Here is a 13,650-nt window from a genome sequence, read left to right as displayed (position 1 = left end):
GCATTCCCTCACTCGGCAAGAGTCCGGCTTCCTGAAGGACGGATTCTGAATGTGCTCCTGATCCCTTTTCAGGAAGAAGCCAGTCCTACTTGTGCACGGCGAGAAGCGAGAAGCGAAGGCGCACCTGCACGCCGAGGCGAAGCCTTACGGAAACATTTCCCTCTGCCAGGTGGGCTGCTTGCTGCCCTCTGGGGTCGTGCTTGGCCTGTGAGTCGGAAGGCGGTTAGACATTTCGTCTGTCTGCCTGCCCAGTTCGGGAATTCTCTCTCCGACAGCCCCAGCACATACTTGGCCAGCTCGGGCTCCGATGTTGCCTGTGGTGGCCCTTGTGGTTAGAAAGGTTCTTCTTCACGTTGACCTCACGTCCCTGCATTAGTCAGTGCTCTTCAGGGAAACAGCCTAGGGTGGGGCAGGGGGAGGTTTGGCAAGGGGTGGGGGTGCTGACCAGGCCGAAACCCAGGGAGGAGTGGGTGTCGCCGCTGGAGCCCACAGGCAGTCCGGGGAGCTGAATTCCCCGTCCTCAAAGGAGTCAGCCTGCTCTTGTGGCCTCCAGCGGGTGGGGTGAGGCCCACCTCCCATGGGGAGGGCCATCTGTTTCCCTCAGTTACTCTCATCTAAACTCGACCTTCACTGCAGCACATGACCAAACACTGGGACACGGTGGCCTGGCCAACCTGACACGTACACTGAATCTCAACCTTCATCCTGTGACTTCTACGCACTGGTCCTGATTCCTCCCCACTGGAGCCACGTAGCGTGGTTCTTTCTCCTCCTGGCATGTGCCCGTGATTCTCACACTTGACCCATCTCCCTTACGTGTCTTACTTTCTCTGGTCATATCGGAGGCACCACGGATTCCCGGTCTCTCCCCAGCCTCTGGTCCTCCTCCGGTTGCATCTAGTCAGTGTGCCTCTCAAATCCGGGTCTCCGCACTGTGGTTGCACCGCTGCGCTTTAGGAAGTTGGAGTTGGGAAACATTCCTTCTCCCAGTGTTTTTGGGGTTCACCTCCTGCTCAGATACGCCTTTGCCTAGCAGTTGCCTAAGCTCCCGTTGTTTGCTTTGCTTCCCAAAACAGAAGAGGTCAAACTGCAGGAGAAGCACTCTCATCAGACTGAGTGGTCAGAAAATAAAATAACACAGGAATCTTGGAAACTAGTGGTTAAATCAGTAGATGTAGTGTTTTTCACGCACAACCTGTCCTGAAAGTTGAGGAGCCGTTGTGGCATGCTCCAGACCCGCCACTAGAGGGCGGGACGAGCCACTGTCTTCCAAACCTCCTGCAAAGAGCTGTTCAGGAGCTCCCAGGTCTAGTCTGAGGGGCAGAAGGGTCGTGGCCCCATCCTGACTTACTGAAATACTTCATGTGTGAAGTATTCCTCTTGTGTGTACGATGAATTCCTGGCTTTGACGTCAGTCAGAGAAACCGCAGATGCTGAAACTTCTCTTATTTTGTACACTGGGGCCAGGGGCCAGAGATTAAGGCCCACTGGTAATCACGGTTCGGGCTACCTGGATTCTGCCCTAGCGCCTCGTGTACCAGCTGTGTCCTTCTGGGCTCATCTTCAAGGTTAACTCCTTCATCTTTAAAGTGGATTGCTAATACCCTTCTTCACAGGGTTGTTGTGCCAGGGATTTGGGGCGTTTGCCCCAGAAAGCACCCATTAAATTTTATCTGTTGAAGTTATCATTATCCTTGATTTTGTGGTTAGACTTGCCAAAACCACACAGTGTATAACAAACCTCAACTTGACAGCCAAGTCTCTTGGCCACTGCTTTTTCTGAGCCAAATGTCAATTTGTAGAGTGGCAGTCTTCATGCTAATTTTGTAGTTTTTAGAGTCACCAAATATGGTTCCCTGCTCTCTGTCTTTGGTGGCTCGACTGCACAAATGCATGCCGGCCTGGGACTGTCCCCAAACACTGAGTGCCAGAGTACAGGGGACTGGGCCACCTTTCCGTGAGCACCTGCACAGCAGGGCCTGTGTCAGACTCACCTCTGTTGTGCCAGTTGCTTACACTGCCTGCAGCGAGCAGCCCCGCCCACCGTCCTGTGGTAGGTGGGCGGGGAGGGCGGGGCTTGCCTCCGCATGTGGCATCCTGCCCTGGGCAGGCCCCCTTCCTGCACCCTTGAGATGCCTTTTCTCATTCATGCCTGACAACCGCCTGAAGCCCCTAGCAGCCCCATCATTTGCAAAAAGGAGAATGAATAGGCACAGAGATTTAAATATTTTCCAGAGTCACACACAGTCGTGAAGCTAGGACTTGTGCGTCCCTACCTGCTGTTTTGAGATTTCTGTTTTCACTCTTTCATATCACACACCTTGGGTGCATTCTGCTTAACCAAGGTCTTGCTACACTGGGTGCTCGATACGATGCTTCGGTTCTCACCCCCCCCTCCCATTTGCATGTGGAGGTATTATTTTGTAACACAAACATGGAATTAATAATACATGTTCTTTATTTTTCAGCACTTGCTATGTTATTAATATAAAAAAACTTCTGTTTTAATATCGTAACACATGTCTTTCTGCTGCCACCACACTTACTGTTCTTTGACTGCACTCAAAACTTTTTGCATTTATTAATTTCTGTATAAACCAACTTATCTTACTTTAAAACTTTGCATAGAGTCTCATTTGTTTTTATTAGTTTTCTGACAACTGAAGAAATTAGGCATTTCAACTTCTAATGACTGTAATTAAAAATGAAGAAAGTATTGAATCATTTTTAACGAGCCTCTCTGGGTATTATAAGCTGTGTTGTTGATCAAGAGCTTGTCCACTAGGGGGCAGTAAAAGCAGCTAAAAAGAACAAGGTAAGTCGACCTGAAATGTTACTTAATCCTAATAGGGGAGAGATATTATTGAGGTGTTTTTTCACCAGTAAGTGACTTGACTTCTTTTTCATTGTAGGCAAAGTTGGATATTGCATTTGGAACACACCACACGTAAGCAATTTTTATGAAATGGGAGAGGGTACGGTGCTAGTGGACCAGTGTATGCTGTTCGCAGAGGGCCCTTAGAGGGATTCGAGTGTGATGATTTTGGAGGGGAAACCTGTCAGTAAAGAATTAGAGGAAGTGGGGTTGTTTTCTAGCAGCCTTAAGACAAAATACTGGGACCTGGTGCGGTTTCTACGTTCTGTTCGGGACGTCCGTCACAGGAGGGCAGAGGCCGCGGTGTGCAGTCGCGGTTGTGGGGGGCTGTGTGTGTGTTAGTGACATGCCTGCAGCCTGCACCGACTTAAAGACGGCCTGGTGGTTTTCATGAGAGTCCAAGTTGCATCACGTAGAATGTTGAGGGTCGGCTCCATCCTGGGACGGAAAAAGATTGTTTTACAGAAAGTTGTCACCTAAAGAGGCTGAGGCCTGTTCTAGATCAAGACATCTCAAAAACTTCCTTTAGAATACTTTTCTGAGCCTTTGCCAAACCAAGACTGGGAAAACTTTTCTGTTGCTTCCCATTTCACACATTGTACCCAGTTATCAACTGGACTCCTGTTTTAGGTTGGTTTTAGAGCTGTTTTTGCTGAGTCCTTTTACAAGTATGTGAGCGCGTTTCAGGTTTTTTCCTTAGTAAATCCCCCTTCTCCGGAAAGGTTGTGTGAGGTGAATGTGACAAAGCCTCATCTTTCATCAAGACCAGTCGTGGAGCAGGGTTGCCGGCCGCTCGTGGCACGTTCCTTCAGGTGTCTGTCTGTCTGTCTGTCTGCAGGGCAAAAAGGAGTCTCCAGGTGGGAGTGTGAGCGTTCATGATCACGGGTTTCCTCATGTCACAGTGACATGATGCGAAGGCATGCGTTCAGCTTCCCTGTTACACATTGAAACTGTTTTGCCAGCGTGCTTTAAGAAAGAAACCAGAGAGGAAAGAGTTGGGCCATTTTGTGAAAGATACCCACCAGCCCTCCGGTGTCTGGTCTTAGGTGCTGTTCAGTAGGTGCTGTTGGTTTACCAGTCTTCCCGGATTGGGAGCTTCAGTCCAGTAGAGGACAGGCTTTGAGGGTTGTGGAGAGTGAACTCGGGCCCGAGCTCCCGCAGCGATCAGTGCTTGGGTAGCATTGAGTGCACAGGATGTTACTTTCATCCGAGGATGCAGAGTCGCCTTGAGTTAAGGCAGCTCGGTGTCTCTCCTAGACCGCCAGGTTCGGGTGCTGGCCACACGGTCCCTGCCAGCAATCAGCAGTCCATGGGCACCGTCACCCTGTATTTGAGAGGCTAGCAAATAGTAGCAGGGCCAGGACCCAACGCAGGAACGCTCGATTGAGCCCAGAGGGGCTTTCCCTTTTTAAAGCTGTTTAAAAAGTCGGGGTCCTTCATTTTATAGGCCAGAGGCTGCAGTAGCAGTTTGCCTCCGGCCGGTGCTGGAGACAGGAATTTCTGTTTGCTCGCTGCTGAAACAGACTCCTCGTTTGCCCTGGTCCATCCTGCCCTCCCCAACAAACGCACGCACTTTGCAAATTCATTCCTCCTCCGCCTCCCATCAGACACTCTTTCCAGTTAAACCCGAGCAAGTTCTTCATTCGGAGTTGTAAATACTTAGGTGTGTAGTTAGAGAACCTTTCCCAGTTACACAGCATGTGTGGTTTACATTTTCTTAAAATGGCAATATCTTGTAGGAGATTAGTATCTTGAAATTACTTTCAGTTGCTTATTTTAAAATGCTTTAGGAATTATTCATTAAATACCTATTACATTCTCAAGACACAGCTCTAGGGGATATAAAGTGTTTTGAGACGGTTTTGTTCTCGTATGTTTCAGTCAGAGGCAAGACAGGCATATGATTTAGGAAAGGAAACCCTTCCAGCCCACGGTGACGGCTGTAAACCTCCTCCCAGCGCGACAGAGTGGAGCTGCCACAGGACATGGGAAGTGGCCTGGAGATCCTGTTCACTTGAGCAGGCCTGTGTCAGCCGTGGGCTCTGGGCCGAGCGCCGGGAAGTGACCCGGTGCAGCCCGTCCTCCAGGAGCCCAGAGTCCCGAGAGGCACGTTGAACAGGCTCCGTCCATACTTCGGCAGGAGGTCCCGCAAGCCCAGGCTGTCCCTTGCCAGGCTGCGGAGTGCCAACGCTCTTTGGTTCCCCCGGAGCTAGGGGCAGGGCTAGCTCGGTGACCCTGAGAATCGTAGGTGGGAAGGAGGGAAGCCAGAGCAGCGCCCTGCCCACTGTCCCAGTCTAACAGGGACTGGCCACCGGGTGGGCGGGACATGCCTCTTTCCACTTCCACCCGCAGTCGTCTGTCTCCCCCAGATCACAGCATCCCCTCACCCACTCCCACCCGAGTGTGGTGAAACATGCGACCCCTTGTCTGTCCCTGGGAAGCCACATGCAGTGAGAGGACGACTCGGCACATCTGACCCAAGCAAGCTCTTCCTCTGGCTCGTTCTGTGACCATCGCCTCCCCCTGCCATGGGCTCTGCAGCGGAGTGGGACCAGTGGCACCTGCTCCGGGGTCACTGTGGGCACACGGCGAGCTGGCGTGCTGCAGAACCTCCAGAACGGTGCCGGGCACGTAGGGCTCTGCAGACGCAGGTTTTCCTTCCCCCTTCATGGGAATTGCCTCAGATTTGGCAGGTGTCCCTTTTGCTGCCCCTGCAGCTCAGTAGGTAACGTGCAGGTCGGCATTCTTCAAGGGACACCCCACGTCTTACCCCTTTTTATCCATTTTCGGTTGTGACCTGACAGGCATGAGCCATCCTGTCTCTGAAAGGATGCGTGGGACTCCCCCAGGTCTGTTCACCGTTCTGCGACGGGGCTCGCTGATGTCAGTGCGTGGTTCCCCTTGTAATTGGTGCCTCGCTTAGTGGAAATATTTGTAAAACTCACATCACGAATTCATAACTGGCTTATCCTTAATTATAATCAGCTGCTAATTTGGTAACTGTGTACATCAATTTGCCCAGATTCCAGGGCGCACGTGTCGCAGATGGAGAGAGGCTTGGCTCAACAGCTGTCGTTTCTCCAGCTTCGCGTTAATTTGCTGCTCGCTGGCGCGGCTCAGATTCCTGTCTTGGCAGGAGCGGAGTCCCGGTCTCTGCTCGCACATCCTCGTCCGCATCTTTTCATGCTTAGCCCATCCTGTCCAAACACTGTCGTGTTGATTCGAGAGAATAACGGGTGAATGACCTCTATCAGTAAATGGTCAGTAGCATTTGGGCCTTGAGAAGAGGATCTCTGTTTGGACAGAGAGCTCAGATCCACCTGAGATAACTAGGAAACAATCAGGAAGTCACCCAACAGTGACAGAAGAAAGCAGGGCATTGAAGGACTCACAGAGTGGACCGGTGAGGGCACTTCACCTCCAACAAAATGCTGCCCTACTCCGTTCTCACAACCACGCAGGGAAGTGAAGAAGAGGGGGAGGCGGGTTGAGCCTTCACATTACAAGTAAAGAAAAATCAAGGTTCGGCCACGGAATGACACAGCGCCGTCACACAGCGTCTGCCCGACGAAGGCTGGGGCTGAGGTGCCCGGCTTCTGACAAAAGCCCCTCTGGCCGTGCCTTCCCCTCTCGCTGCCATGAAACGGTGTCTGGTGGCTGGAAGCCTGCGAAGGCCCCCGGGGAAGAGAGGACTCTCCTAGGATGGATGAAGAAAGAAGGAGAGTTAGTGGAGAAGAAAAGGGAGGACAGACCAGGCCCACTGTGCAGGATGAAAAGGCAGCCTCTTTCAAACTCTCTGTAAACTGCAACCCGCGGTGAGAAAGAATCGGTCGTTTTAGTCTCCCCCACACGTCTCTGCTTGTCCAGCGACACGCGGTCCATGGACCAGTACTGAACAGAAACCGGTGCAGTCCGCTGAGTTTATCATTTATTCCAGGGCAGTTTTCTAAAAATGCTAGAAATGACGCAGTGAGAGGTTGCGACCGTTCTTTGGAAAACACTGGACAGAGAGGTTCCTGTTGTCCCTACTGGTGACAGACGGTGCTGAGTAGATGGTAGGGGGCCGCCTGGAGGGGAAGGGCCTGAACGCCAGGCCTGGCCGTGGGGGCAGGACGGGGCAAAAGTGCGCGGACCACCACGCACTTGAGCATTTTGGAAGGTGGTTTTCTACCGAGCATTTGAGCAGACTTTGATGATGTGTAGAAGAAAGGATGATTATAAACGTTAAAAGTTTGGGTAATATGGGAGTTTGAAGAATTCCTTTTGCTATTGCATTGGCATTAGGAAGGTATTACGTATTTTGAAAGTGCCGTTAATGCTTTCTGATGCCTTTTCTGGTTTTGAAGGAAAATGATGCTCTTGCTGTACGAAGAAGGCCTGCGGGTTGTCATCCACACCGCCAACCTCATCCGCGAGGACTGGCACCAGAAGACGCAAGGGTGCGTGGCTTCCGTGCATGTCACACCCGGGGCGGGGTGTGCTGAGGCGGGTCAGCAGCCAGAACACTCACTCTGTTTTCTTTGTTTTTCTATCCTTCTGATTGTATAAAACCCACTCGTGTGGCACAGAAGAAATACATGGGCAGAATCGAAGGATAGCCTTCTTTTAGTATTTTCCCCCAATTTCTCTCTCTTGAGGTGACCAGTGTTACCAGGTCGGTACATAATCGTCCACAGCTGTGTCTGGTCTACATGTAAACACAGGCAACTGTCTACACTCATCAGGTTTTTTTCATTGTTTTCACCAAATGGGACTTTACACATTTCACAGCCAAGTACATCCAAGTGGCTGAGGCAGGAAAGAGGACGCTGGTGGAAGGTCTCAACTTGTCCCGGTCCCAGCGAGACCCGCCAGAGGGCCTTCTAGTCTCCACGTACCCCTGCACCCACTTGCGCCTGGGCTTGCACTTCCCGGTGGGCGTCACAGGAAAACCCGTGGTGGCCACGTGCTAAGAGTCCCCTCGCCCCTGACCAGCGTGGTTTTCCACAGGACGCATCCACACTGGCGTCTTTTCAGGGCCTCTTACACGTTCAGTGGGGCTGTGAGTCTGGGAGCTGACAGGACGGTGGTTCTGGCTTTGTTTGCATTACTGACCCCTTGTCCTTGGCGCATGTGTGTTGGGCCTAGTTTATTCTCTTTTTTCAGGAGGGGTTTGGGTTTATTTTTAGGTATTTTCCCAGATCAAGTTGTAACATTGTTCTCCCTCCTGTGAGCCCTTCACTGTGACAAGCTTTAACTTACCTTTCCTTCGCATAAGCCGTTTGGTTCGTCTCTGCCTGCCGTTAAAGATGGCTAAGGGACGATGGTGGTTAATCGGTTCTGTGTTAGAAGGAACTCAGGCCTTCGTCCAGGAGCCCTTCAGGGTTCAGGTGTTCTCCACTGTCGTCCTCTGCCTCTCCCCCCACCAACCTTGCCCCGTATCATTGCCCCCACCCCAGCTCAGCTAGAGCCCCTAACTCCGGAAGTATTAGCTGCCTGAGTCCACTCCCACCGTGGGTCGGGCTGCAGTATAGAGCCTGCCAGCCTCCCTCCGCTGGGCCTGCTTTGACCTAAAGGTGCATGAAGAAACAGAGGTATCTGCCCCTCCAGACAGCCTGTCCGGTTTGAAAGATGGTCTTTTCTCTGAGCCCAACATCTCTGGGTCCCTCTGCACTCCCCTCCCCCACTCCCACTTCCTGTTAGTTTTCCTTGAAGCACATTCTGGTTTGAGTGTCCCACTTACAGTATGCATCTCGAAACAGTGTGATTCTGACTGGTGCAGGGTCGGGAGGACCGTCACTCTGCCTCACAGATGCTACATGGGTTCAGTCATGGCCAGAACGTGCTGGGGTTACAGCAGGGGGTGTGGGTTTGCTACAATTGAGAGTAGAGTGATTAAGTGTTGTCTGCACACTTCGGGAGGTAGTATGGCGGGGCGGGAAGGAGGAGGAGGGAGGTGCGAATGGGTGAGGAGGAGCGTGGAGGGGTTGTACTGGGAGAGGTGGGCAGAGGCCCCATCTTCCTGGGTCTGAGTTCCCCATGAGGCGTTCACAAATAATCCCAAACACAATGGAAGCCATCTGAGTGCCGTGATCAGGTGTATATTTCGTGAGGACCACTCGGCTTAGCCGGTGGAGCCGGTGGAGATGGGCAGTGGGGATCCGCCTCTTCCTTAGGGGAGCGCAGGGTCCACGCAGAGGTGGCACTGGGACCGGTTGCATGCCTGCCTGTGAATAGTCCCTTTTTCCCCATTCCAGAATATGGTTGAGCCCTTTGTACCCACGAATTGCCCACGGAACCCACACGTCTGGAGAATCGGCTACACACTTTAAATCTGATCTTATCAGCTACTTGACGGCTTATAACGCTCCCCCTCTCAAGGAGTGGATAGACGTCGTCCGGGACCATGACCTCTCTGAGACCAAGTATGTGTCGTCCTCGAAGTCGACTGGGGGCTCACTGTAGGTGCTGCCTGGGAGCCTCAGGGATCTAGGGTGCAGGGGTCTCAGAAAGAGGCTGAGTGACGCTTGGCTCCCCCTACACGATGTGATGAAAGCAGAAGGCTGTCGCTGTACGTCTCCCAGTTCTCAGCCACCAAAGTGAGGCCAGGACGCCCTCCCACAGACCCTCAGGCTCCTGGTGGAGGACTCTCCGAATGAATGGGCTCTTCACCTGGCACCTACGCCAGGAGTCGAGGTGCTCAGAGAGGGGTTTAAGTGTCACTCACCACTCTGAGGAGGCATCCCAGGAAAATGAGCTGGCTCTTAAAACATTTCATCTGGGGGTCCGTAAATCACATGACTAATGCCCTGTAACTTACGTTTTGTATCTTTGTAGTGTTTACCTCGTCGGATCAACCCCAGGACGCTTTCAAGGAGGTCAGAAAGATAACTGGGGACACTTTCGGCTTAGGAAGGTAACAGAATTTTTACTAATTAAACATTTATAAACATTTGCAGGGGTGTCCAACCTGCAGCCCGGGACGGCTATGAATGCGGCCCAATACAAAATCGTAAATTTACTTAAAACCTTTTTTTGCTCAGCAGCTTTTGTTAGTGTCTGTGTATTTAATGTGTGGCCCAGAGGTACAGCCCTGAATGTGTATCGTCTGTTGCGATGTATGCTGTCTCCCCTTTCGTTTGTGACTGTTTTGTTGGCAACGTCACAATATCCCTAGCACAGCTCTGGGCAAACAGTAAGCACATGGTAGGTTGGCTAATTGTAGTTCTCCGTGATCTTTAAGGTTTTGTTATGCCTCTCCTGTAGGTATGGACTGTTCTAAGTGGACTTTTAGTTGTATATCTTACAATAACGATCATTAGAGGCTTCTCATTTTGTAGCACTTGATCCGCATATCAAGGACTTTTAACCCACAAACTCAGACAGAAGAGAGCAGTGTTGCGGACAGGCTATAGCTGAGCTACAGTGTATTGTGTTCCCTATGTCAGTGCCCTTAAGAGAATTGTTACTACGAAAATGACACTGGCTGCTGGTATGAAAATGAATAAAGAAAGCCTGTAACATGGTAAAACTACAGGCAAGCTGAACGTTGAAGTTTTCTCCATCTCCTGCCCTGACCCCCCGTGGTTCAGTTGGTCAGCATTGTCTCGTAAAGCAGAAGGGCCTCAGTTCGACGCCTGGACAGGGCACGGGCCTGGGTTTGGTCCCTGGTCAGGGAGCGAGCCAGAGGCAGCCAGTTGGTTTTTCTCTCTCCCATCAATGTGTCTCTCCCTCTCTCTCCCCTTCCCTTGCCCTTTAGCTAAAAAAGAGATATTTTTTAAGTTTTCTTTATATCCTCTTAGGAAACAGTTTACTGGCCTTAGTAATATTCCTAAAGTGTCTTCTTTAAAAGCCTTACCTCTTTTTCCATAAATTATTTACGTTATGTAAGAATTCTCCTTTGTTAATGAAATTTTTAATTTTTTTTAAAATGAGACTGCAACTGAAAGTAGGCGAGACCTGGCAGCCAGGCTCTCGGTTCACGCCTGTAGGAGAGGCATAACAAAACGCTACGTCGTGACCTAGCGCAGCTGGCTGAGTGCACAGCCTCATGGGTGCCTGGGCTCCAATCCTGACCTGCTGTGCACAAGCCACGTGACCTTGTATTGCTCCTTGACCTGCCCCTCGTGTCATCTGTAAAATGGGCACAACAGTAGTGCTTTGCTCCCAGGAGTGTGTAAGGATTGAATGAAACAGTGGGTGCGGCCACAGGCCGAGTGTTCAGCACCAGTAGTAGTATGTGGACAGGCTGCTCGGGCCACGAGGTAAGAGCACAGGCTGTGGGGGATCGAGGTCTCACTGGACGCTGAGTAGCATCTTAGAGTTTTCCAGCTACTTCTCATGCCCAGGAGCTCATGTCGAATCCCAGCTGCCTTCCAGGGCAGTGGGGGGACGAACAGAGTCTGCTTCTTTGATGTGAACGGAGCAGGAGGTCTTGTCCAGGGTCATGCAGCCCACTGGGGGTCTCATAGTTGTCAGCTCAGCCTTGCTCCCTACACAGCGCTGCACCCACAGTGCAAGTCGAGAGCTGTCTGGGCTTTTCGGCAGCAGTGATTATAAATATTGGTGCCTGAGCTGTGGTAAAGAAAATAACACACATTAAACTAAACAATGCATCGGTCAGAGTAGAGGAACCAGGGTTCAGTTTTCTTGCTCTGTCTTGCCTCTGGGCAGCTACTTGGTGTGAATGTGTAAATGGATGAGATCTCCAGACGTTTTCTAAATTGTCTCTGAAGCTTTTCACAAGTATCAAAGCAGGAAACACAAGTCAGTCTTAGTGTTCAAGGTAGTGTTATCTATACGTAAGTGGATCGTCTCCTATTATAACAGATACCTGGAGCGCAAGCGTTAAATTTCTTTCAGTTGGTAGGGGTCAGAATGCACGGTAGTTCGGCCGTCTGTGTATTCTGTAGGTGTGTTAAACAGTTATGATTTCAATGCAAAAATGTAACTGCGCAAGGCAGTTGGTGGTTTATCTGGCATTCCCACTAGTATACGTAGACCTTTTAAAAACAATTTAATCTGTTCTTGCTTTTAGTACAAATCAAAGAGATGAGGAGAAGAAGACTTCTCCTGTCTACTTACTCCAGTAAAATATTTTTAGAGGTTAAAAAGTATTCCCCAAAGAAGGAAAAGATGTGTAGTTGTGCATGAAATTGATCGCTAATATTTCCAGCGTGTCCTTGTTAATCGGGGGATTCAAGGGTGGGAAACCGCGTCCTGAGTCATGACAGTGTCTCTGTTCGTTCGAGTGACAGCTGTGTTCACTGTTACTCTTCCCAGCTTCTGAAAGAACACGCCTCGTCCACACCGGGCGCAGAGGCCTGGCCCATCATAGGCCAGTTCTCGAGCATCGGCTCCATGGGGGCCGACGCGTCGAAATGGTTGTGTTCCGAGTTTACAGAGACCTTGGCGACCCTGGGGAAGGAAAGCAGGGCCCCAGGGAGAGACGTCGCTCCTCTCCATTTGGTAAGTGCTCCTCCTGGGGAGGGGTGGGGGGGCTAATTACCTGTGTGCTCGGGTCCAGGAGAGGAATCTGGAATCGGTCCTCCTGTTCAGGAGAGGTTTTATTCAAGAGCTTGGGACAGAAACAGCAGTCTCTGTAATCAAGGGGCCCTCATCACGTGGTGCTTGGGGCCAAAGCGCCCGTCAGCTGCCAGCGAGCCTGCAGCTTTCAGCCCCACCCTCAGGTCGTGGTCAACCCAGGAAAAAATCTTTGGTAAAGCATTGCCGACAGAATTATGTGCATGATTAATTATTTAGACACCTCTGAATTAATAGTTAATTTTGCATTCAATTCAGTGTTAATGTGGTATTTAAGAGGAGAAACTCAAATCGAAGTGTAATTTTTTATCATCAAATTAATTACCAGAAGTTCAATTTTTTTTCATGAAAGGGGAACTTTTTAAAATTTAAAGCATGTTTTTCAAGTCTCTGAGTATTTTTGAGATTTTCATTTTTTAAAAAACTAGTCAGCATGCCTTTTAACAAATAGTTTCTTCAACATGATACCTTCCTAGTTTTATTGAGTATTTTTTTATTTGTTTGTAGATCTATCCTTCTGTGGAAAATGTGCGGACCAGCTTAGAAGGATATCCAGGTAGTTGTTGGGAAAGCTATCACAGTTGTATTTTTGTGTATATTTCATAAATGCCTGGTAAACTTTTAAACATATGCAGTGAGAATACCTTCCTCCTTGGGATGTGAACGTATTGGCTAGAAATTTGGAGACGATTTTTATCTTCACTGGGCAAGAGTCATGAAATATTGGTAACACTGAGCTCTGGCAATGTTCCGAAGGTGATACAGGAAGGCAATTAGTGGATATTTTTAATCCTTACGATAACCCTCTGAGTCAGAATCTCATTTCTACCAATAGGGCCGCTCTCACCTCTGCCACCAACAGACTGGCTGTCCAGGCAGACACCTGAGTAAGCCCAGCCGCCTCTGCTGCCCCTGCCTTTTCAGAGCACTTCTGACACGCCTTGCTCTGCCCTCCCCCTCTCCACGTCCTGTCTGTGTCTGTGGTGCCTCTTTCCCATGTGAATCCTGGATGCAGGTGTATCCAAGGTTCAGAACTTATGCTTGGTATTGAGGTGAAACCTTTCGTGTAGCCTGACTGATACATCTCATCTCTCAAGGGCCTCATCTGTGAGTGTCTATGATTATTTTGTAGACATCACTGGGTTCTCCGTTTCTCTTATACCAGGGCCAGACACTAAACTTTTATTTGAAATTCAGTTCCCCGAATAATGCCTTCGGGAGGTAATGACCAAAATCCTAAACAATGTACGTCT

General features: G+C 50.2%; 1 protein-coding gene across 3 annotated transcripts in view; it reads left to right on the top strand.

Moving 5' to 3' along the window:
• Positions 1-13,650, top strand: part of TDP1 (tyrosyl-DNA phosphodiesterase 1) — a 64,840-nt gene that overhangs the window by 11,491 nt on the left and 39,699 nt on the right. For all 3 annotated transcript variants that reach the window (XR_005064319.1, XM_037031222.1, XM_037031221.1), the window contains exons 5-11: positions 73-169; positions 2,913-2,947; positions 7,222-7,314; positions 9,112-9,279; positions 9,692-9,770; positions 12,137-12,322; positions 12,905-12,953. Coding sequence is in view for 2 of the 3 variants with exons in the window: in XM_037031222.1 (XP_036887117.1) it covers positions 73-169; positions 2,913-2,947; positions 7,222-7,314; positions 9,112-9,279; positions 9,692-9,770; positions 12,137-12,322; positions 12,905-12,953 (707 nt within the window). In the remaining variant the exon portion in view is untranslated. The remainder of the gene's footprint in view (positions 1-72; positions 170-2,912; positions 2,948-7,221; positions 7,315-9,111; positions 9,280-9,691; positions 9,771-12,136; positions 12,323-12,904; positions 12,954-13,650) is intronic.

The sequence above is a fragment of the Sturnira hondurensis genome, unplaced genomic scaffold (assembly GCF_014824575.4).
Source record: "Sturnira hondurensis isolate 20B ecotype Veracruz unplaced genomic scaffold, ASM1482457v3 Scaffold0021143, whole genome shotgun sequence".
In the NCBI taxonomy this organism is placed as follows: Eukaryota; Metazoa; Chordata; class Mammalia; order Chiroptera; family Phyllostomidae; genus Sturnira; species Sturnira hondurensis.
Note: the sequence above shows the minus strand (reverse complement) of the source record. Positions and strands in the feature narration are given on the sequence as shown.